General features: G+C 43.7%; 1 protein-coding gene across 12 annotated transcripts in view; it reads right to left on the bottom strand.

Moving 5' to 3' along the window:
* The window catches only part of LOC129862183 (tripartite motif-containing protein 44-like), a 115,921-nt gene that overhangs the window by 72,306 nt on the left and 19,365 nt on the right, over window positions 1–24,250 (bottom strand). For all 12 annotated transcript variants that reach the window (XR_008760731.1, XR_008760732.1, XM_055933585.1 and 9 more), the window contains exon 3: window positions 15,464–15,541. Coding sequence is in view for 10 of the 12 variants with exons in the window: in XM_055933585.1 (XP_055789560.1) it covers window positions 15,464–15,541 (78 nt within the window). In the remaining 2 variants the exon portion in view is untranslated. The remainder of the gene's footprint in view (window positions 1–15,463; window positions 15,542–24,250) is intronic.

Below are 24,250 nucleotides of genomic sequence, written 5' to 3'. Positions count from 1 at the left end.
GATAAATTAAAAAATGTAATAACGCAATTGTATTAAGAATTAAATTGTCTATCAATCCCTGTCCACCCTATATTTTTTAGTCACGTTTATGAGTATTTATGTATAAGAGTAGATCACTGTCTAAGTGGCGCAAGGACAAATTCTGACCAGCCGAGTTACATTTCACATTGTCTAACCATGATTTTGGTGGCTAAATATAAACATTTTCGATCAAACTGTATATGCATGTTGTAATGTGATGTTACAGGAGTGTCATCGGAAGAATTCTGAGAAGGTTAGTGAAAAAATTAATATCTTTTGGCGATGTTGACTTTTATCGCTCACTTTGGCTAGAATCAATGCTGGGCTGCTAATTGCTATGTGCTAAGCTAATATAACGATTTATTGTGTTTTCGCTGTAAGACACTTAGAAAATCTGAAATATTGTCTGTATTCACAGGATCTGTGTCTTTCGATTCGTGTATGCTGTGTATTTTTACGAAATGTTTGATGATTAGTAGTTAGGTAAACACGTTGCTCATTGTAATTATTCTAGTCCATTTGTGATGGTGGGTGCAATTGTAAACTATGCCATATACCTGAAATATGCACTTTTTTCTAACAAAACCTATCCCATACCATAAATATGTTATCAGACTGTCATCTAATGAGTTTTTTTGTTGGTTAGGGGCTATAAATATCTTAGTTTAGCCGAATTGGTGATGGCTACTGGTGTTGGTGGACAAATAAAAGATGGTGGAATATGCTAATGTGTTTTTAGGTAATAGATGTACATCTTTACATATTGTGTCTTCCCTGTAAAACATTTTAAAAATCGGAAATGTTGACTGGATTCATAAGATCTGTGTCTTTCATTAGCTGTATTGGACTTTAATGTGTGAAAGTTAAATATTTTAAAAAAATATTTTTTTTGAATTTCGCGGCACTGGTTTTTCAGTGGGGGGGGGGGGGGTGTGCCGCTAGCGCCACGCTGATCCTAGACAGGTTAAGTCTTTATTGAAGACTCATCTCTTCAGTAGGTCATATGATTGAGTGTAGTCTGAACCAGGAGTGTGAAGGTGAACGGAAAGGCTCTGGAGCAACGAACCACCCTTGCTGTCTCTGCCTGGCAGGTTCCCCTCTCTCCACTGGGATTCTCTGCCTCTAACCCTATTAAAGGGGCTGAGTCACTGGCTTACTGGTGCTCTTCCATGCCGTCCCTAGGAGGGGTGCGTCACTTGAGTGGGTTGAGTCACTGACGTGATCTTCCTGTCTGGGTTGGCGCCCCCCTTGGTTTGTGCTGTGGTGGAGATTTTTGTGGGCTATACTCGGCCTTGCCTCAGGATGGTAAGTTGGTGGTTGAAGGTATCCCTCTAGTGGTGTGGGGGCTGTGCCTTGGCAAAGTGGGTGGGGTTATATCCTTCCTGTTTGGCCCTGTCCGGGGGTATCATCGGATGGAGCCACAGTGTCTCCTGACCCCTCCTGTCTCAGCCTCCAGTATTTATGCTGCATTAGTTTATGTGTCGGGGGGCTAGGGTCAGCTTGTTATATCTGGAGTACGTCTATCTTATCCGGTGTCCTGTGTGAATTTAAGTATGCTCTCTCTAATTCTCTCTTTCTCTCTTTCTTTCTCTCTCTCGGAGGACCTGAGCCCTAGGACCATGCCTCAGGACGACCTGACATGATGACTCCTTGCTGTCCCCAGTCCACCTGGGCGTGCTGCTGCTCCAGTTTCAACTGTTCTGCCTGCGGCTATGGAACCCTGTCCTGTTCACCGGACGTGCTACCTGTCCCAGACCTGCTGTTTTCAACTCTCTAGAGACCGCAGGAGCGGTAGAGATACTCTTAATGATCGTCTATGAAAAGCCAACTGACATTTACTCCTGAGGTGCTGCACCCTCGACAACTACTGTGATTATTATTATTTGACCATGCTGGTCATTTATGAACATTTGAACATCTTGGCCATGTTCTGTTATAATCTCCACCCGGCACAGCCAGAAGAGGACTGGCCATCCCTCATAGCCTGGTTCCTCTCTAGGTTTCTTCCTAGGTTTTGGCCTTTCTAGGGAGTTTTTCCTAGCCACCGTGCTTCCACACCTGCATTGCTTGCTGTTTGGGGTTTTAGGCTGGGTTTCTGTACAGCACTTTGAGATATCAGCTGATGTACGAAGGGCTATAAAAATACATTTGATTTGATTAGATTTTTGTTTTTTGGTTCCAACTGCTGTCTTTGTGAGATGCAGAGTTGGTGAACGGATGATCTCCGCGTGTGTGGTTCCCATTGTGAGGCATGTAGGAGGTGGTGTGATGATGTGGGGGTGCTTTTCTGGTGACACAGTCTGTGATTTATTTAGAATTCAATGCACACTTAACCAGCATGGCTACCACAGCATTCTGCAGTGATATGCCATCCCATCTGGTTTGACCTTAGTGGTACTATCATTTGTTTTTCAACAGGACAATGATCCAACACACCTCAAGGCTGTGTAACGGCTATTTGATCAAGAAGGAGAGTGATGGAGTGCTGCATCAGATGACCTGGTCTCCACAATCACCTGGCCTCAACCCAATTGAGATGGTTTGGGATGATTGGACTGCAGAGTGAAGGAAAAGCAGCCAACAAGTGCTCAGCATATGTGGGAACTCCTTCAAGACTATTGGAAAACCATTTCAGATGGAGCTGGTTGAGAGAATGTCAAGAGTGTGCAAAGCTGTCATCAAGGCAAAGGGTGGCTACTTTGAAGAATCTAAAATCTAAAATATATTTTGATTTGTTTAACACATTTTTGGTTACTACATGATTCCATTTTTGTTATTTCATAGTTTTGATGTCTTCACTTTTATTCTACAATGTAGAAAATAGTAAAAATAAAGAAAAACTCTTGAATGGGTAGGTGTATCCAAACTATTCCAATCTGTAAGTGGTTGAACTTATTTCACCCGTTATTGAGATGGTTGTTCCCATTTAGATGGTGTAGGTAGTCTCATATAGTAATCTTCTCTACCTTCGCACCCATTCTAACTGAGTTGTGGGCGAATTTTTTTCCCAATTGTTAGCTATACTAACTGTGGCTGGTTTCCAATAAGAATGATATACCACTTTGCAAGCCAGAAAAATGTGACTTGCCAATGTGGCCTGCAAACTAGGAGTTTCAGACCACTGTGTTAGGGTAAAACGAGTCTGTTAAAGTATGGTATTGTAAAACAAAGTAATGTATAGTCATAAATAATTACAATTTTATGATAAAATATTGACTTAGGCACTCACTTGGGGAAGGCTACAAGACTGAAAGCCATCAAATGCTACAATCATGTCTCTGTCACTAGCAAACAGTCATGGGTGGTACTGGTACCTCCAAAATTCACTCAAAAGGCACCATGGGAAATAAATATGGAAATAAGTCTTTACACCTTAGTGTTAAAACAACAACCCAAAACGAGTTACTAATTCCCTAACACTGAGAAAGTGTAACAGCATCAGCTCTAATGAAGTGTTAAAGGAGAAGTGTTTTTTAAAACCAAATCTACATTTTTTATGTAATTGGCATGTTAGAGAAGGGTCCAGACACCTTTTGTATATTGAAATAACGGGGTGCTTCCACACACTTGTAAAATCTATGCCATGGTGTACTGAAGCTGTTCTGGCAGCTTGTGGTGGCCCAACGCACTATTAAGACATGTTGGTGTTTCCTTTATTTTGGTAGTTACCTGTAGCAGCAAGCATACATAGAGACTGGAGAAGCTGGATAGGGGAATTGGCTTGAGTCGCGCAAAACGGAATATAACATTGCAGATAAAGTTTGGAATGACACAATTTCATGTGTACAACATCTAAAGACCTGCATCACTATACTGAGAGCTTTGCTGTTTCTAAAACAATGTATTTGGGTGTTTTGGGAGCATTTGTTCATGTTTTTTTCGGGACCCCCATGCTACATAACAAGGTTTCTCAAAAACGTGAAATCACAAAAAAGGTTTCTGGACCCTTCCATAACATACCATTTACATAAAAAATAGAGATCTGGTTGTAGAAAATATAACTTCTCCTGTAATTAAAGTCGGAATATGTAACACGCATATCAGTTTATCAACCCTTATAAAACTATTAGTTTAAAACTATTTGAGATGGTCAAATATACTTTCTAAGAAAGTTTTCAAATTTAACACTGTGTGTGGTGAAATTCCGATCGCAAATTTGCTGTGGACATGTCATCAATCTGACACGGTGACACATTTTCTCACCACCTCTACTATCCTCCAGGGCCTCCAGTGAACCCCCATGCCCTCTGCTGCTGGGTCCCTACAACTCCTGCACCAGATGGGATGGGGTGCACTCCTAGCACTGGCCCTCTGTTTATGGAGCATGGCCCTCTGCATTTGGACCTTTCTCCCTGGTAGTCCTGATAGGTGCCCATTGTTAGCATCCAAGATGGCATAGCAGTTCAGACGTCTTTTTTGTCCTCGTATTGTCGTGTCCTGTATACATATATATTTACACCTTTCTTCGCATATCTTTATATATTTTATTATCCAAGAACTCAACTACAAAAGCTTTCGTGCAACCCGCCTCACCAATTACAAAAAAAATGTATTATTTACCTCAAATCTGAAAATCCACAGTGGAAGCTAGCCAGAGGCTAACCAGAAGCCGGCCGAAACTAGCCAGAAGCTAGCCGGAAGCTACCCAGAAGCTAACTAGAAGCTAGCCAGTAGCTGATCTGAAGCTGCCCAGAAGTTAGCCAGTTTGCTGGCTAGCGTTGGTGTTTCAGCTGCCCACGTTTTGTGGTCTTCAGCTATTCCTTTAACTCGATAATCTATCGGCACTTTTGTGCAACGCGACTCGGACCGGAGCATACCGGGCCTATTTTTCTCAGTGTCCCCGGATTTCAGCCGCAGGCTCTGGATGTTTGCACCTTGATTTCGCAGCTAGCTAGCTGCAAACCGTGTGACTATTGGCTTACGTCGATCCCGGAGCAAACTTAAATTATTCCGGAGTTAGCCAGCTGAGGAGTTCCATCAGCCATTCCTGGGCTACAGTCACCTATCCGGACCCGTTTTTTTTTTTTTTTTTTTTTTTTTTGCTGCAGATGCGGAGCCCCATCGGGCCTTCGCAACTGACTGCCGACATTATCTGCCCGAGGGAGTTATCCAACTGGCACCTCCGTCGCAACGTTACCTGAACGCTCATCTGGGGCCCGCTAATTGTTAGCTGTCTTATCGGCTGCTATCTGAATAAGTATATCGGACAATTTTTTCAAGGGGCACTATATCTATTTTGCCAATTGGATTGATCCCCTCTACCACACGGAACCCCACTAATCTACCGACGGAAACGCACGAGGTGTCTAAAAATAGACTTCCATCCTATGCTATCTTGCTACCGATAGCCATCTACACGGCCAGCTGTCTGGATCGCCGTGACCCCAACCAACCTCTACTCACTGGACCCTTATGATCACTCGGCTAAGCATGCCTCTCCTTAATGTAAATATGCCTTGTCCATTGCTGTTCTGGTTAGTGTTTATTGGCTTATTTCATTGTAGAGCCTCTAGCCCTGTTCACTATACCATATCCAACCTCTCAGTTCCACCACCCACATATGCGATGACATCACCTGGTTTCAATGATGTTTCTAGAGACAATATCTCTCTCATCATCACTCAATACCTAGGTTTACCTCCACTGTATTCACATCCTGCCATACCTTTGTCTGTACATTATTCCTTGAAGCTATTTTATTGCCCCCAGAAACTTCCTTTTACTCTCTGTTCTAGACGTTCTAGACGACCAATTCTCATAGCTTTATCCTACACTTATCCTACTCCTCCTCTGTTCCTCTGGTGATGTAGAGGTGAACCCAGGCCCTGCAGTACCTAGCTCCACTCCTATTCCCCAGGCGCTCTCTTTTGATGACTTCTGTAACCGTAATAGCCTTGGTTTCATGCATGTTAACATTAGAAGCCTCCTCCCTAAGTTTGTTTTGTTCACTGCTTTAGCACACTCTGCCAACCCGGATGTTTTAGCCGTGTCTGAATCCTGGCTTAGGAAGACCACCAAATATTCTGACATTTTCATCCCTAATTACAACATTTTCAGACACGATAGAACGGCAAAAGGGGGCGTTGTTGCAATCTAATACAAAGATTGCCTGCAGAGTTCTGTTTTACTATCCAGGTCTGTTCCCAAACAATTTGAACTTCTACTTTTAAAAATCCACCTCTCTAAAAACAAGTCTCTCACCGTTGCCGCCTGCTATAGACCGCCCTCTGCCCCCAGCTGTGCTCTGGACACCATATGTGAACTGATTGCCCCCCATCTATCTTCAGAGCTCGTGCTGCTAGGCGACCTAAATTGGAACATGCTTAACACCCCAGCCATCCTACAATCTAAGCTTGATGCCCTCAATCTCACACAAATTATCAATGAACCTACCAGGTACCACCCCAATTCCGTAAACACGGGTACCCTCATAGATATCATCCTAACCAACTTGCCCTCCAAATACACCTCTGCTGTTTTCAACCAAGATCTCAGCGATCACTGCCTCATTGCCTGCATCCGTAATGGGTCAGCGGTCAAACGACCTCCACTCATCACTGTCAAACGCTCCCTGAAACACTTCAGCGAGCAGGCCTTTCTAATCGACCTGGCAAGGGGTATCCTGGAAGGATATTGATCTCATCCCGTCAGTAGAGGATGCCTGGATATTTTTTTTAAATGCCTTCCTCACCATCTTGAATAAGCATGCCCCACTCAAGAAATTTAGAACCAGGAACAGATATAGCCCTTGGTTCTCTCCTGACCTGATTGCCCTTAACCAACAGAAAAACATCCTACGGCGTTCTGCATTAGCATCGAACAGCCTCCGTGATATGCAACTTTTCAGGGAAGCTAGGAACAAATATACACAGGCAGTTAGAAAAGCCAAGGCTAGCTTTTTCAAGCAGAAATTTGCTTCCTGCAACACAAACTCAAAAAAGTTCTGGGACACTGTAAAGTCCATGGAGAATAAGAACACCTCCTCCCAGCTTCCAACTGCACTGAAGATAGGAAACACTGTCACCACCGACAAATCCACTATAATTGAGAATTTCAATAAGCATTTTTCTACGGCTGGTCATGCTTTCCACCTGGCTACCCCTACCCCCGTCAACAGCACTGCACCCCCCACAGCAATTCGCCCAAGCCTTCCCCATTTCTCTTTCTCCCAAATACAGTCAGCTGATGTTCTGAAAGAGCTGCAAAATCTGGACCCTTACAAATCAGCCGGGCTAGATAATCTGGACCCTTTCTTTCTAAAACTATCTGCTGAAATTGTTGCCACCCCTATTACTATCCTTTTCAACCTCTCTTTCGTCTCGTCTGAGATTCCCAAAGATTGGAAAGCAGCTGCGGTTATCCCCCTCTTCAAAGGGGGGGACACTCTTGACCCAAACAGCTACAGACCCATATCTATCCTACCCTGCCTTTCTAAGGTCTTCGAAAGCCAAGTTAACAAACAGATTACCGACCATTTCGAATCCCACCATACCTTCTCCGCTATGCAATCTGGTTTCAGAGCTGGTCATGGGTGCACCTCAGCCACGCTCAAGGTCATAAACGATATCTTAACCGCCATCAATAGGAAACAATACTGTGCAGCCGTATTCATTGACCTGGCCAAGGCTTTTGTCTCTGTCAATCACCACATCCTCATCGGCAGACTAGACAGCCTTGGTTTCTCTAATGATTGCCTCGCCTGGTTCACCAACTACTTCTCTGATCAAGTTCAGTGTGTCAAATCGGAGGGTCTGTTGTCCGGGCCTCTGGCAGTCTCTATGGGGGTGCCACAGGGTTCAATTCTTGGACCGACTCTCTTCTCTGTATACATCAATGATGTCGCTCTTGCTGCTGGTGAGTCTCTGATCCACCTCTATGCAGACGACACTATTCTGTATACTTCTGGCCCTTCTTTTGACACTGTGTTAACAACCCTCCAGGCGAGCTTCAATGCCATACAACTCTCCTTCCGTGGCCTCCAATTGCTCTTAAATACAAGTAAAACTAAATGCATGCTCTTCAACCGATCGCTGCCTGCACCTGCCCGCCTGTCCAACATCACTACTCTAGACGGCTTTGACTTAGAATATGTGGACAACTACAAATACCTAGGTGTCTGGTTAGACTGTAAACTCTCCTTCCAGACTCACATCAAACATCTCCAATCCAAAGTTAAATCTAGAATTGGCTTCCTATTCCGCAACAAAGCATCCTTCACTCATGCTGCCAAACATACCCTTGTAAAACTGACCATCCTACCAATCCTCGACTTCGGTGATGTCATTTACAAAATAGCCTCCAATACCCTACTCAATAAATTGGAAGCAGTCTATCACAGTGCCATCCGTTTTGTCACCAAAGCCCCTTACACTACCCACCACTGCGACCTGTACACTCTCGTTGGCTGGCCCTCGCTTCATACTCGTCGCCAAACCCACTGGCTCCAGGTCATCTACAAGACCCTGCTAGGTAGTCCCCCTTATCTCAGCTCGCTGGTCATCATAGCAGCACCTACCTGTAGCACGCGCTCCAGCAGGTATATCTCTCTGGTCACCCCCAAAACCAATTCTTCCTTTGGCCGCCTCTCCTTCCAGTTCTCTGCTGCCAATGACTGGAACGAACTACAAAAATCTCTGAAACTGGAAACACTTATCTCCCTCACTAGCTTTAAGCACCAGCTGTCAGAGCAGCTCATAGATTACTGCACCTGTACATAGCCCATCTATAATTTAGCCCAAACAACTACCTCTTTACCTACTGCATTCATTTATTTATTTTTGCTCCTTTGCACCCCATTATTTCTATCTCTACTTTGCACATTCTTCCACTGCAAACCAACCATTCCAGTGTTTTTTATTTTATTTTTTTACTTGCTATATTGTATTTACTTCGCCACCATGGCCTTTTTATATTTTTATTTATTTTTATATATATTTTGTTTGCCTTCACCTCCCTTATCTCACCTCACTTGCTCACATTGTATATAGACTTATTTTTCACTGTATTATTGACTGTATGTTTGTTCTACTCCATGTGTAACTATGTGTTGTTGTATGTATCGAACTGCTTTGCTTTATCTTGGCCAGGTCGCAATTGTAAATGAGAACGTGCTCTCAATTTGCCTACCTGGTTAAATAAAGGTGAAATAAATAAATAAATAAATAAAATAGTGAGAGGGGAGGCAGCCATGCGTGCTAATCTTACACTGGAGCAGACTGGGGCCTCCAACTGGAGCCACCAGGGGAAGGAAAGAAAGAAAGAAAGAAAAAAAGAAAGAAAGAAAGAAAGAAAGAAAGAAAGAGGGAAAGAGGGAAAGAGAGAGAGAGAGAGAGAGAGAGAGAGAGAGAGAGAGAGAGAGTGTGTGTGTGTGTTTGTGTACAGGGCTCAACAAGGGGAGGGGGGAGGGAAAGAGATAGAGAGGGCACTGGCAAGTGTGTGGGCATTGGGCCACTGTGCCTCTGAGGCTACACAAAGACAGGCAATGACTGTTTGGTATCAAAATGTTAAAGACGGAACGGCTCTTTGGTATCAACATGTTACAGAGAAGAGTTGTGATCTGTGTTTGACTAAATATAGCAAATTTCTTAAACATTGGTAATGAGAGAGAGTGCTGTGCACATGACTGCAGAAGTCTATACAGTGTACACTCCAATGAGATTGACAACGGACAGTGGCTCCTTTGGGGTTGGAGATTCAGAACGTGGTGCTACCAATTAGTACTGATAGAGAATGCTAACAGAGCCAACACTCAGAAATAGACCAAAGCAAAAGACACAACCAGCTAATCATGCCATTTATAAGAAACAGGAAAACATTACCTACTTAGCTCCAAAACAGCTAAAGCCTGTATATGTTTACAATTTTATTTATCGATCACTTGAACTCATAGTCATGCATAAATTTGAAATCTTTAGTATACATATGCCCTAACGGCTTCGGAAGATTAGAAAACATCTAAGTCCTGTACACTCAGGGATGGGCAAAAATAACAAAATACATTGATCTTAAGGGTATTTAGTAATTGCTTTAAAATTAAAATTAAAAATACTTGTATTTTGAAATGTATTTAATTAAAATATATGTATTTTAAAATATAGGAATACATTTTCAAGTAGCCGGCCCGAGCAGCAACAACATTCTCAGTAACGGCTACAGAAATGTTTTACTTGCCATGACTGTGATATGTTGTTGTTTATCAACCTTGGTTGCACTGTAAGTCACTCTGGATAAGAGTGTCTGCTAAATGACCAAAATGTTAATGTATATGTGAAAATGAACATACCAAAATAAACTACACAGCACACTGGGTATTATTATTGGCCTTGTTTCAGGGTCATGTCTAGATGAGATACAGCTTAACCTAATTCTCCTAACCTGCTATGTTAATTCTCCTAACCTGCTGCGTAAGTCCCCCTAAATCTGCCAAGAAAAGTACATTTTTACAAAAGCTATATCCCTTCTAGGCAAAACATTGTTTCAAGGCGGAGCTCATAAGAATAATACTCTGCATGCTTTGCGATTGTCCATTTTTCCATACGCATTAAGTCAATTTAGCAGACACAGCTTAATGATCACTGCACCTGTACACAGTCCATCTGTAAATAGCCCACCCAACTACCTCATCCCCATATTGTTTTTTTGTTTTTTTTGCTCTTTTGCACCCAAGTATCTCTACTTGCACATCATCATCTGCACATCTATCACTCCAGTGTTAATGCTAAATTGTAATTATTTCTCAACTATGGCCTATTTATTGCTTTCTACATTTGCACACACTGTATATAGATTTTTCTATTGTGTTATTGACTGTACGTTTGTTTATCCCATGTGTAACTCTGTGCTGTTGTTTTTGTCACACTGCTTTGCTTTATCTAGGCCAGGTGGCAGTTGTAAATGAGAACTTGTTCTCAACTGGCCAACGTGGTTAAATAAAGGTGAAATAAATCAAAATGAAAAAATAACACAACATAGTGCCATCAGACTGCTGATACCAATGCAAAGTGAAAGGGGGGCAAAAAATGGTGAACCACTGTAAAACAAGTGGTATAGAAAAGTATTTGGTATTTTGAAAATACTAATTAGAGTTCTCGAAAGTATCTTGTTACAAAATACATTGGAGTGTAGTTCAGCCCAGCGTAAAATACTCAGAAGTAACTGAAATGCATATTTAAAATACATACTGCGCATCTCTGTGTACACTTGTTATGAAACTTTCTGTGAAGGTCATCTCCTCCCATATAGGTCCTGCTGGTGCTCATCCCCAGTCCCAGGGTTTGTGTAATGTTTGTAAAAGGGCTAAAAAGCATTAATGGAACATTAGGAGCAAATGACTTTGAACTGTCAGTCCCTCCCTCTGGCAACAATGGCCCCACTCCAAATGAACACTTTTCCAGGGAGATCCAAAGCCCCATTCTGCACTCTCGCTCTCTCCGTTATCGGCGTTTCTCTGCCAGCAATCAAATTCTCCAAATTACCCACTAACTCAACAGAGGAGAGGTAACATGTTTTATTTACTTTCAGTGGCGTGTATTCATGGATGCCAAGGGAAGCCAGGCTTCACCAAACAATTGACTGTGTTTCATAATTTTCCTTCAATTCACAAGAGGCTGAATGTATCTCACTGGAGAAAGCATCCAAGCGAGCGAAAAAATTGCTACTCTCTGTATGTGTAAATCATCTATCTGATGCTGTCTGGTCAAAAGTAATATGACATTATTGCCACCCATAGCATTGAATGCAAGGGAAGCCAGCGAGCAGTTGGCCTCCCTTGATAAAAAAAAAAAGTATAAACAGCAAATCAGCGTTGAGCTAAACTAAGTGAGCTCAACTGTGAATGGTCCTGGCGAACCCCCAAAAAAGTGTCAAGGGAAGCCACTTTGGATTTGGCTTCACTCCAATCACATCACATTGAGAGCAAAGAAAAATCTGATTCTGATCCAACCATAAATTCTTACATTGTGCCCCTGGCCTGCGAGGATGGTAAAATATGTAGCTAGATGTAGTAGGCTAATGTTTACTAACTGGCCTGGCGCATTGTTGTCCATGAAAGAATTGTAGGCTTTCAAGCAAGAATTTTAGCCAGGTAGCCTAGGACAACAAAAAATAACAGTGTACTGTATGACAGAGTCATAGACCGTTTTGTCAACATGAACGAGCAGAGGATGGCAATGTCGTTTCTCTACAAGTAGGGTGAGTCAACATGTTTTTCCACCTGCACAAATACACACACACACACACACACACACACACACACACACACACACACACACACACACACACACACACACACACACACACACACACACACACACACACACGCAAATCAGAACCATGGACAGCCACATCATAGTTAGCTTACGTTGATTGGACTAAATCGTTTTTGGTATCTTTTAGGTGATTTAATGATGTTGAAGTTGAAATGGGGCTGGCATAGTCAAGGCAGCTCCTGTTTTCTTTGCGACTTGCGGTAACGTCCCGTGGTTCTAACAATAGTGGTTTAGTAGTCCGAAAATGTCATAAATATTAACTTGCTTGGCCATGCTGTAGGTCATGTAACTGTTTGTTACATTCAATATGCTTTGTGGACTTCACCAGACAGAGGTTACTCTCCGGTTTTGTGATGACACAGCGGTGTGGTTGAATTTATTCTGCCACTGTGTCTTCTTATTGTCTTGGTGTTAGGCCTATATATCACGGTTGCAAGGCATATGAACTAACAGGATATAGAGCAAACAACGCAATTATCACAACACATAGGTTGTAGATGGGCTTTTTTTCTGGCTCGCCAGTGATTTTACTCACGCACTGCTACTGTTTACTTTCACCCTTTTTTACTCTAAAGTAATGTAAACAGGGGGAAAGCAAGGGAGGGAGAGAGAGGGCCTGTGGCATTCTAACCGCAGGAGTTTCAATGCCCTGCGCCTTTCACGGTTGTGAAGGAAAGTCAGGTACAGTGAGCTCCTGGGCAATGATACATACGGTAATGCAATTAAAATGCTGTGAAAGGAAAGAAAGAAGGACAAAGGGAGGGAGAGGCAGAGAGAGAGGGAAAGATGGAAAGAGCAGGAGAAAGAAAGAAATAGTTAGTTTTTCCCATGCATTTCTGTCTGTTCCTGGCCTCCCTGTGACAGCTTTAATGTGTACTTTTCTAGATTTTCTGAAGCAGGGAAAAGGGATGGAGCCGGAAGGTGTGTGTGTGTGTGTGTGTTTGGTGCTCCTAATATGGGCCCTGTCTGAAGCGAGCGAGCGAGAGGCAGCCAGCAGCACCACCCCAGCAGGCATTGTGCCACTGACTGCATTAAGCAGAGGAAACAGTAAATAAAATATGAGACAGAGGTAAATATGCTGACTACCTGCTGCCTAGATCCCCCCCCGGTTAACACACTGTTACCTGCTCTCAGAGACAGACACATAGACACACATGCAAGCACACACGCACACGCACACAGGAAGGTTGGCAGGCAAGCAGGCAGGCAGTAAAGCCTAAATCATAGTCTAGAGACGCTGAGAGCAATAGTCCAGCAACCCTTGGTGACATAGCTATGTGGCTCTGACACCACCATCCGCGAGGGACGCACAACCCGAACGCGTACCTCTACACAATTCCCAACCAACGCATCTCCAGTACACGGCTTCTATTCATTTGAATGTGTTGACAGTTGAAAAAAATTCTTGAGCTGTGTGTGTATTACTATCCTCGTAGGTACCGAAAATCCCCAAAAGTCCCCACAAGGATAGAAAAACAAGAAAATACACAGGTCCCCAAAAGGACAAACGCTATTTTAAGGTTTTGGGTTAAGGTTAGGGTAAGGGTTAGGTTTAGGGGAAATCAATTGTATGTCCCCACAAGGATAGTAAAATGTGCGTGCTTGTGCGTGTGTGTGTGTGTGTGAGTGGAGGTGCAAGGAGGTGAGTGGATAAAAAAGTTGAACCCCTAACTGTTGTTTACTTGAATTACATTCCCTCTACTTAATTGTGTACTCTGCCTCAGGTATGGGGATTTGAATCTGCACGTCTCTGAGCCCATATCTCCATGCGCCGCAGGGGGATGGTACTGTACACACACACACCTCTTCTCTTGCTAGACTCACTTTACCATGCTAAAGTTACATATTTTCAAACTTCCCCATCACTCACACCCCCTCCCTCTGCAACCGGTTGACTGCACTGTATCAGCTTGCAGTCTTGTATAATGAGAAGCTGTGACATTCGAGAGCGTGGAGAGGACACAGCGACAAATCCATCTAATGGTTCCTGACATGTCAGCCTGTGAATAAGGAGGAAAGTGGATTTTCCTGAACACGCCACACCTCTCTGGTGGGAGTACAGAAGACAAAAGGTCCAGGAAGGCCTGGGGGCAGCGGGAAGGCCTGGGGGCAGCGGGAAGGCCTGGGGGCAGCATTGATATGTCAGTATGATAAATTGCCGGGGCTAGGGCTGCCCATAAGGGTATTACCTTTTCAAAGGGTGTTCAAATGAACCTGCTAGATTATGGTGCATGGCTGCAGGTCGGCTCTCAGCGGGAGACAGAGTTATGTAACGACACAGCAGAGCGTTAGGTCTGCAGGGTTCGCTGGGGGTCCAGGTACAACTCTGTCTATGGTAAATAAATTAGACCTGGCTGGTTAGCACTGACCTAACTCCCAGACACGCATGCACACCGTTTGATTTCCAGTGACTGTGTCCCCACACTAACCTATCTGGGCAGGAATTATAGCTATCCTTTACAAGGTCGACCTGGAATAGTGAAAGTCTATTTCAGTTGTTGTGTGTTTTAAATTGGTCTACCTGAGGTAGCTTGTCGAGAGGGACTACAACTTAGCCACCTGCCAATCTCATAGGCTACTGTGGGAACCAATATCACTAAAGGAAGCTCTACTAATATCACTCTATTAACAGGACCCCTGCCAAATAACCTACTCCATGTCAAACATGCATGTTCAATAACTTGCACTAAACAATAAACTACCTAGAGGAAGACCTACAGTCACTAGCACTGTATGAAAGCAATCCAGGACTCTGTACTATGTCTCAGCAGTAAACAAGGATGTTGTGACGATATCTTGTCTATAGTCCTGCTCAACAGAGCCATGTATGTGTGTCTGGGAGGAGATGAAGACAGATTTAGGTGGTGATGTCATAAATCTCTAGGTTCTTAGACAGGGAGCCAAATGGAAGCCCTCCCAGTGAAAGGAACACAGTGAATAGATGGGAATAATTGGCTCTCATGTATACCCCCTCTGTCTCATTTAGGATGTAATCTCTGTGTAATCCATCTTTAGCTCACGATAGATTGATATTTCATACTGCCACTGATGGGATTCGTTGTTATAGAATTTGAACGAAAATAATCATCAGACGTACTCGTTCAAAGCAATGTTCCGTGGTAGAAACACCATCGGCCATATTGGAATGTTAGTGGTAACAGTTTGGTTGTACTGACCTCAGGGTTGGTCCACTTGGTCTTGATGTGGTCAGCCATGTTCTGTGTGCAGCCCAGCAGGTCGTAACCCTCCCTGCTCTGGAGGAGAAAAAAGACACCACAGAGACACAGTCAAACCATTTGAAGTTGGTTTTTAAACTTTGTCAAATTCCATCACTCCTCAGCTTAATCTTTTATCATTCTAAATATTCCTCAGAGGAAGAATTCTGACAACAATTATCACACTTGATTCATGACTAATTGGTACTACAATGATAATGTGTTAATTCAATATATATATATTTAAAATTGTAATTTAGCAGACGCTCTTATCCAGAGCGATTTACTCAGTAGTGAGTGGATACAATTTTGTACTTAATCATCATTGTCCTGATAATATCCTGCTAATGTCATGATAATTTCCTGCTAATGTCATGATAATGTCTTGATAATGCCAAGCCGACCGGTCATCATAGTGACGTCAACGTTTGTTTTTTGACATTCCTTCATGACATTGTGCACATGGACCAAAGAACCTGATGGGACAGGAGACCGAGAGAGCTAACTTGCTGACAGTGGCCATTCCCTTCTTTAGGATCATTAATGTTATAATTAATGTCATGATAATGTAATGATAATTTCCTGATAATGTATGCCAGAGTGTAAATGTGGCAGTGATAATGTCCTTAATAACGGTCACCAAAATTGTTAAAAGGTTTTAAAAACAATTCTAATAAACGCAATAGTTGGACAATGGATGAAGATACTTCAAACTTTTAGAATGTTTTAAATTCTTCAGATATTGACCGAATTATAGCACATAAAACATTTTGCTGGCACAGACAAATAATTCATGGAGTTCAGGGATTTGGATGAAAATCCTGGTATTCAATGTATTGTCAAATTTCACTTATTCTTAATGCACTCATATAGAAATGTTCTAAATGGTATCAGGTATTTGTTACAATATGTTGTGTTAGAATATAGAACAGTATATGTGCCTAGTTAGCATAAATACAATGGGTTCATTTGAATATATTAATAAAGTAACATAAAGGGGTGGAACAGGGCTGCAACCACCAAACACTTGCTCTGTCTAGGCCTACCTGCACTGTCTAGACTGCCTCATTAAACAGTTCAATGGGATTGAAAATGTAAATCGGTATAATCCCCATAATCGGCATAAAAGTTATTATTTATCATGAAAGGGCCATAAACAATAACTAGTAATGTTGCATACTTAAAGAAAGGTTGCTATCTCACCTTTCTGGTAAAATGTTTTATAAATTGCTGAGGTGTAGTCACTTTTAAGGACATAAGTTCAAGTACACAGTACAAATATGATGTACAGTATGATGTATTTCCTATTCAATAAAACCATGAATAAGGCTTGAATTTACTTATACGCTTTCTAAATATAGCATAATCATATTATAAAATGATTAACTATAAGATTTCACCTTCCTTATAATTGTAAAATACATACTTGTATCTGTAGTATTAGAGCATATTTTCTAAAGGTCTCTCTTGATCAAAACATCTGCCCCCGTCGATGTGAAAATCTCACAGAGCTCTAGCTTGGCTTCCTGAACTCGTAGGAACTCTCCTTCCATCTCATATTAACTTAGATGTAAGGTCCCCAACTCTACATCGCAGCCACTGACATAGATTTATAGCCATTTATCTAAAATAATTCATAGATTTAAAAAAAAATATAGACTTTCTGTTTGTCATAGACGACAAGACTAAAAGCTCTGACGAAGAAAACAATAAACACTTTTCAGTGAGAAAACAGAAATCCACTGAGTAAAAATAAAATATAAAACACTAACATTCTCAAAGATGTAGCCTACAATGCAATGCTTGTCATCATTTTAAGGAGAACAAAAATGACTTAGCCTACATTTGAACACCAACACAGAAGCTTCAGGCATCTTCCCAATTAAGTAGCCTAGTTTTGTTGTTGGCTAGGGCCCATCACTCACAGCCCACCTTTTCCAATGCATTGTGGAAAAGTGTGCATCTAATTCTACTAGATGAAGAGCTGGAATGAGTAGAACATCCTGGCATTTAAACCTTACTCGATTTTCGAAATGTTGCATGCTATTAAACATTCTATTTTGGCATACTGAGAATACGCCATGTGTAATTGCGTTGTTTCCCTATTCGTTGATTTCGGTAGCGCATCCCCATATCTAATTGATAAGCTGTGGTCAAAGGCAAAATGAATATGACATGCAGGCATTTAAAGTATACTCAGTTTTGGAAATGCTGCATACTTTCAAAAACATCATTTTTTTCTCATACTCAAAGGGATACTATTTAGGACACGAGTATGGGTATTCATTGACCCTGAGAAATGGCAACTCTTTGACTGGAAGGAGAAATATTTGTGCGCTGCAGGAGCTGTACTATGCTCTCTTCCGGGACAATGTGGACCAACCAGAGTTCCAATGCCACAATTTTTTACTTGGAGAGGACTATAGAGAAGAAGTGGCTACTCTTAGCAAACACATTAAGAATTTACACAATCTACTGGGGAAAGCACTCCCGCCTACCTACTCCTTGTCTACTCCCCAGACTGCACACTATTCCGATGTGCTGAGAGTATCACCGCCAAGTCAACACTCTTTGACTGAATGGCAAATGCCTTCCAGGGACCCTTCCTAGAAGAAGTCTCCCACTTTGCTAAAAAATGGAGCAGGACCATCGCTTCTGATGGATTTATTTTTATTTCACCTTTATTTAACCAGGTAGGCCAGTTGAGAACAAGTTCTCATTTACAACTGCGACCTGCCCAAGATAAAGCAAAGCAGTTCGACACATACAACAACACAGAGTTACACATGGAATAAAGAAACATACAATCAATAATACAGTAGAAAAATCTAGATACAGCATGTGCAAATGAGGTAGGATAAGAGAGGTAAGGCAATAAATAGGCCATGGTGGCAAAGGAATTACAATATAGCAATTAAACACTGGAATGGTAGGATGTGCAGAAGATGAATGTGCAAGTTGAGATACTGGGGTGCAAAGGAGCAAGATAAAGAAATAAATACAGTATGGGGATGAGGTAGATTGGATGGGCCATTTACAGATGAGCTATTGTCACGTTCCTGACCTGTTTTCTGTTATTTTTGTATGTGTTTAGTTGGTCAGGGCGTGAGTTGGGGTGGGCATTCTATGTTTTGTGTTTCTATGTTTAGGTCATTTGTAATTAGCCTTATATGGTTCTCAATCAGAGACAGGTGTTTGACTTTTCCTCTGATTGAGAACCATATAAAGGTAGGCTGTTCACACTGTTTGTTTGTGGGTGGTTGTCTTCCGTGTCTGTGTATGTTGCACCACACGGGACTGTTTCGGTTTGTTCGTTCGTTTATGTAGTCTGTACCTGTTCGTGCGTTCTTCGTGTTTTATGTACGTTCTCATAGTTCAGGTCTGTCTACATTCGTTTTGTTATTTTGTAGTTTGTTGAAGTGTTTTCGGTTTTCGTCTTACTTTGATAAATTTCATTATGTCCACATTCCACGCTGCGCTTTGGTCCAATCCCTACTCCTCCTCTTCTTCGGACGAAGAGGAGGAGGACAGCCGTTACAGAACCACCCACCAACCATGGATCAAGCAGTGTGACAGGAACCAGCTGCAGCGGCCAAAGAACCAGGACTCGTGGACTTGGGAGGAAATATTGGACGGAAAGGGACCCTGGGCTCAACCAGGAGAATATCGCCGCCCCAAAGCTGAGCTGGAGGCAGCGAAAGCAGAGAGGCGGCAATATGAGGAGGCAGCACGGAAACAAGGCTGGAAGCCCGTAAGTCAAACCCAAAAAATGTATTGGGGGGGTCTCGGGTAGTTTAGTTGGGTCAGTCGGGAGACGTGAGCCAACTCCTCCTGCTTACCGTAAAGAGCCGGTGAGGGCGGATTTGGAGGTGAGTGACGCAGAGACAGTAAAGTCTCTAGTAGAGTTAATGGAGAAATTGGAGGAGAGAGTTATGAGGGATGTACTGGTTTGGTGCATGAGGCACGGCATCCGTCCGAATGAACGTGTTGGTGAGTTAATGTCACCGGGAACAGCTCTCCATACTCGTCCTGAGGTGTGTGCTAGCCGTCTGGTTAAGACAGTGCCTACACCACGCACAAAGCCTCCTGTGCGTCTCCAGAGTCCTGTGCGTCCTGTTACTGCTCCTCGCACTAGCCCTGTGGTGCGTGTCCCCAGCCCAGTACCACCAGTGCTGACACCACGCACCAAGCCTCATGTGCGTCTCCAGAGCCCTGTACGCACTGATCCTTCTCCCCGCACCCGTCCTGAGGTGCGTGCCCTCAGCCCGGTACCACCAGACCCGGTACCTCGCACCAGTCCTATAGTGCGCCTTGAGAACTTAGTGTGCCCTGTTCCTGCTACCCGCACTAGCCTTGAGGTGCGTGTCTCCAGTCCGGTACCACCAGTTCCGGCACCACGCACCAAGCCTCATGTGCGTCTCCAGAGCCCTGTACGCACTGTTCCTTCTCCCCGTACTCGCCCTGATGTGCGTGCCCTCAGCCCGGTACCACCAGTGCCGGTACCACGCACCAGGCCTATAGTACGCTTTGAGAGTCCAGTGTGCCCTGTTGTTTTTCCCCGCACTAGCCTGAAGGTGCGTATCTTTAGCCCGGTACCTCCAGTTCCGGCACCACGCACCAGGCCTACAGTGCGTCTCAGCCGGCCAGAGTCTGCCGTCTGCCCAACGGCGCCTGAACTGCCCGTCTGCCCTACGGCGCCTGAACTGCCCGTCTGCCCTACGGCGCCTGAACTGCCCGTCTGCCCAACGCCGTCTGAACTGCCCGTCTGCCCAACGCCGTCTGAACTGTCCGTCTGCCCAACGCCGTCTGAACTGTCCGTCTGCCAAGCGCCGCATGAACTGCCCGTCTGTACTGAGCCTTCAAAGCCGCCCGTCTGTACTGAGCCTGCAAAGCCGCCCGTCTGCCATGAGCCTTCAGAGCCGTCCGCCAGACAGGAGCCGCTAGAGCCTTCCGCCAGACAGGAGCATGCCAGCTTGTGCTTAAAGCTGGTGAGGGAGGTAAGAGTCTCCAGCTTCAGACATTTTTGGAGTTCGTTCCAGTCATTGGCAGCAGAGAACTGGAAGGAGAAGCGGCCAAAGGAAGAATTGTGCTTCTACACCTGCATTGCTTGCTGTTTGGGGTTTTAGGCTGGGTTTCTGTACAGCACTTCGAGATATTAGCTGATGTACGAAGGGCTATATAAAATAAACTTGATTTGAATTGGCTTTGGGGGTGACCAGTGAGATATACCTGCTGGAGCGCGTGCTACGGGTGGGTGCTGCTATAGTGACGAGTGAGATGAGATAAGACGGGGCTTTACCTAGCAGAGACTTGTAGATGACCTGGAGCCAGTGGGTTTGGCGACGAGTATGAAGCGATGGCCAGCCAACGAGAGCATACAGGTCGCAGTGGTGGGTAGTATATGGGGCTTTGGTGACAAAACAGATGGCACTGTGATAGACTGCATCCAATTTGCTGTTGGAGGATATTTTGTAATGACATCGCCGAAGTCGAGGATCGGTAGGATGGTCAGTTTTACGAGGGTATGTTTGGCAGCATGAGTGAAATAGGAAGCCGATTCTAGATTTAATTTTGGATTGGAGTTGTTTAATGTGAGTCTGGAAGGAGAGTTTACAGTCTAACCAGACACCTAGGTATTTGTAGTTGTCCACATATTCTAAGTCAGAACCGTCCAGAGTGATGATGCTGGACAGGCGGGCAGGTGCGGGCAGCGATTGATTGAAGAACATGCATTTAGTTTTAGTTGCATTTAACAGCAGTTGGAGGCCACGGAAGGAGAGTTGATGGCATTGAAGCTCATCTGGAGGTTAGTTAACACAGTGTCCAAATAAGGGCCAGAGGTATACAGAATGGTGTTGTCTGCGTTGAGGTGGATCAAAGAATCACCAGCAGCGAGAGCAACATCATTGATGTATACAGAGAAAAGAGTTAACCCGAGAATTGAACCCTGTGGCACCCCCATAGAGACTGCCAGAGGTTCGGACAACAGGCCCTCCAATTTGACATACTGAACTCTATCGGAGAAGTAGTTGGTGAACCAGGTGAGGCAATCATTTGAGAAACCAAGGCTGTTGAGTCTGCCAATAAGAAGAATGTTGTGATTGAATGAGTCGAAATGAATGTTGTGATGTTGTGATTGACAGAGTCGAAAGCCTTAGCCAGGTCGATGAATATGGCTGCACAGTAATGTCTCTTATTGATGGTGGTTATGACCTTGAGCGTGGCTGAGGTGCACCCATGACCAGCTCTGAAACTAGATTGCAGAGGGGAGAATGTACGGTGAGATTCGAAATGGTTGGTAATCTGTTTGTTAACTTGGCTTTCAAAGACCTTAGAAAGGCAGTGTAGAATAGATATAGGTGTGTAGCAGATTGTGTCTCCCCCTTTGAAGAGGGGGATGACCACGGCAGCTTTCCAATCTTTGGGAATCTCAGACGATACGAAAGAGAGGTTGAACAGGCTAGTAATAGGGGTTGCAAAAATTTCGGCAGATCATTTTAGAAAGAGAGGGTCTAGATTGTCTAGCCCGGCTGATTTGTAGGGGTTCAGATTTTGCAGCTCTTTCAGAATATCAGCTATCTGGATTTGGGTGAAGGAGAAGTGGGGGAGGCTTGGGCGAGTTGCTGTGGGGAGCGCAGGGCTGTAGACCGGGGTAGGGGTAGCCAGGTGGAAAGCATGGTCAGCCATAGAAAAATGCTTATTGAAATTCTCAAATTTTGTGGATTTATTGGTGGTAATAGTGTTTCCTAGCCTCAGTGCAGTAGGCAGCTGGGAAGAGGTGCTCTTATTCTCCATGGACTTTACAGTGTCCCCGAACTTTTTTGAGTTTGTGCTACAGGATGCAAATTTCTGCTTGAAAAAGCTTGCCATAGCTTTCCTAACTGCCTGTGTATTTTTTTTCCTAACTTCCCTGAAAAGTTCAATATCACGGGGGCTGTTCGATGCTAATGCAGAACGCCACAGGATATTTTTGTGCTGGTCAAGGGCAGTGAATGATTTAGTGAATGTTACTGTCACCATTCCTACTCCCCAACCATGGAAGCGGGCCACCTGCCGTAGAGCTAATGGAGGGAAGCAGCCTGTGGTCAGCGGGGCTTCTTTGGCTTAGGGAAGGCTAGTTGTTGAATCCAGTTGTTGAACAGCTTTGCCCTCCTGGCTTTGGATGTTCCAGCTATCCTGACTCCTTCCCAGGGCGATTCTGCATCGGATTCTTCCTTCAAATCAAATTATTATGTTATTTGTCACATACACATGGTTAGCAGACGTTAATGCGAGTGTAGCGAAATGCTTGTGCTTCTAGTTCCGACAATGCAGTAATAACCAACAAGTAATCTAACCTAACAATCCTTGGACTCGGATCACCGGACCTCGAGGGTGTCTGACACACTGGCTCCTCAGTCAGCCACATGGGGTTTTTTACGTTGTAATCGGCAGCTCTATGGTGAGAAACATCTCGGTTCCTTTGGCAAAAACATTTCGTTGTCCTGGGGCTCGGGTACAGGACATTACTAGGCTGCTTTCTACCATTTTTCTCCAGGACATGGGGGCTGTCGCTGTCATAATCCATGTGGGATTTAATTACATTAGGATGGCTAGCTTGGAATGTCTGGTACTGGATTGGAACTGATTGGAACTGAAAGACTCCAATAAACATCCAATTATCTGAGTCATGGCAGATTCAGCAGGTTGCTGGCACTACAATACTGGCTACGAGTCTACTGTAGCTCTGTTGACACCTTTTGGAAACAGATGTTTTACAGAAAGGATGGGGTCCATCCAAATGATCTTGGTGTCTGGACCCTGTATTTCAAGGATGTGCTGAGACATTGATTTATCAACACCAATCATAAATTATCGTCATACTGCTGATCCTTCTGACTTAGATAACTACCGTCCAATTTACAAATGATCTTGCATTTACAAAGTTTAGAATCCATGACTAACTTTCCCTGACTAGCTAAGACATGATTTTACTTCTCACTCTATTTGTAATGTGCACCAATCTGGTGTTAGACCTGGACATAGCACAGTTTCAGCTGCTACACTTGTTTTAGATGACGTGTTAAATTGCTTGGATCATAAAAATAATTGTGCTGCTGTCACGAGTTTCGCTAAAGTCGGTCCCTCTCCTTGTTCGGGCGGCGTTCGGCGGTCGGCGTCGCCGGCCTTCTAGCCATCGCCGATCCACCTTTCATTTTCCATTTGTTTTGGCTTCCCACACACCTGGTTCCAATTCCATAATTACATGTTGTGTATTTAACCCTTTGTTTCCCTCATGTCCTTGTCCGGAATTGTTTATTGTAAGAGTTTGGGCACGTCATGTCTGGCGTGCGAAGGTTGTTGTCCCATTGTATATATTTATTGTTTTTGTTCACGGTGATTTTTATTATTAAACTGCGCCGTTGTAACAGTCTTTTCTCTCCTGCGCCTGACTTCTCTGCCGCCAGTACGCACTCATTACAGCTGCCTTAGTTGTAGACCTTTCCAAGGCCTTCGATACCATTGACCCTCACATTAAAAAGTTGACTGATATAGGCCTGGATCAGGCTTCTTGAAAGTGGTTTGAAAATGATCTGTTAGAAAGGACTCAATGTGTGATCTCTGATGGTGTTACATCTAGTTGCCTGGATATTACAAAAAGTGTACCGCAGGGGTCGGTACTGGGACCTGCTCCCTTTACAACGTATATAAATAATATTGGTCTATTTGCTAAAACTTGTAATATTCATCTGTATGCAAATGACACTG

The sequence above is a fragment of the Salvelinus fontinalis genome, chromosome 9, assembly GCF_029448725.1.
Source record: "Salvelinus fontinalis isolate EN_2023a chromosome 9, ASM2944872v1, whole genome shotgun sequence".
NCBI classification, from domain to species: domain Eukaryota; kingdom Metazoa; phylum Chordata; class Actinopteri; order Salmoniformes; family Salmonidae; genus Salvelinus; species Salvelinus fontinalis.
The sequence above is the reverse complement of the archived record's forward strand: the minus strand, read 5'-3'. Positions and strand labels throughout refer to the sequence as shown.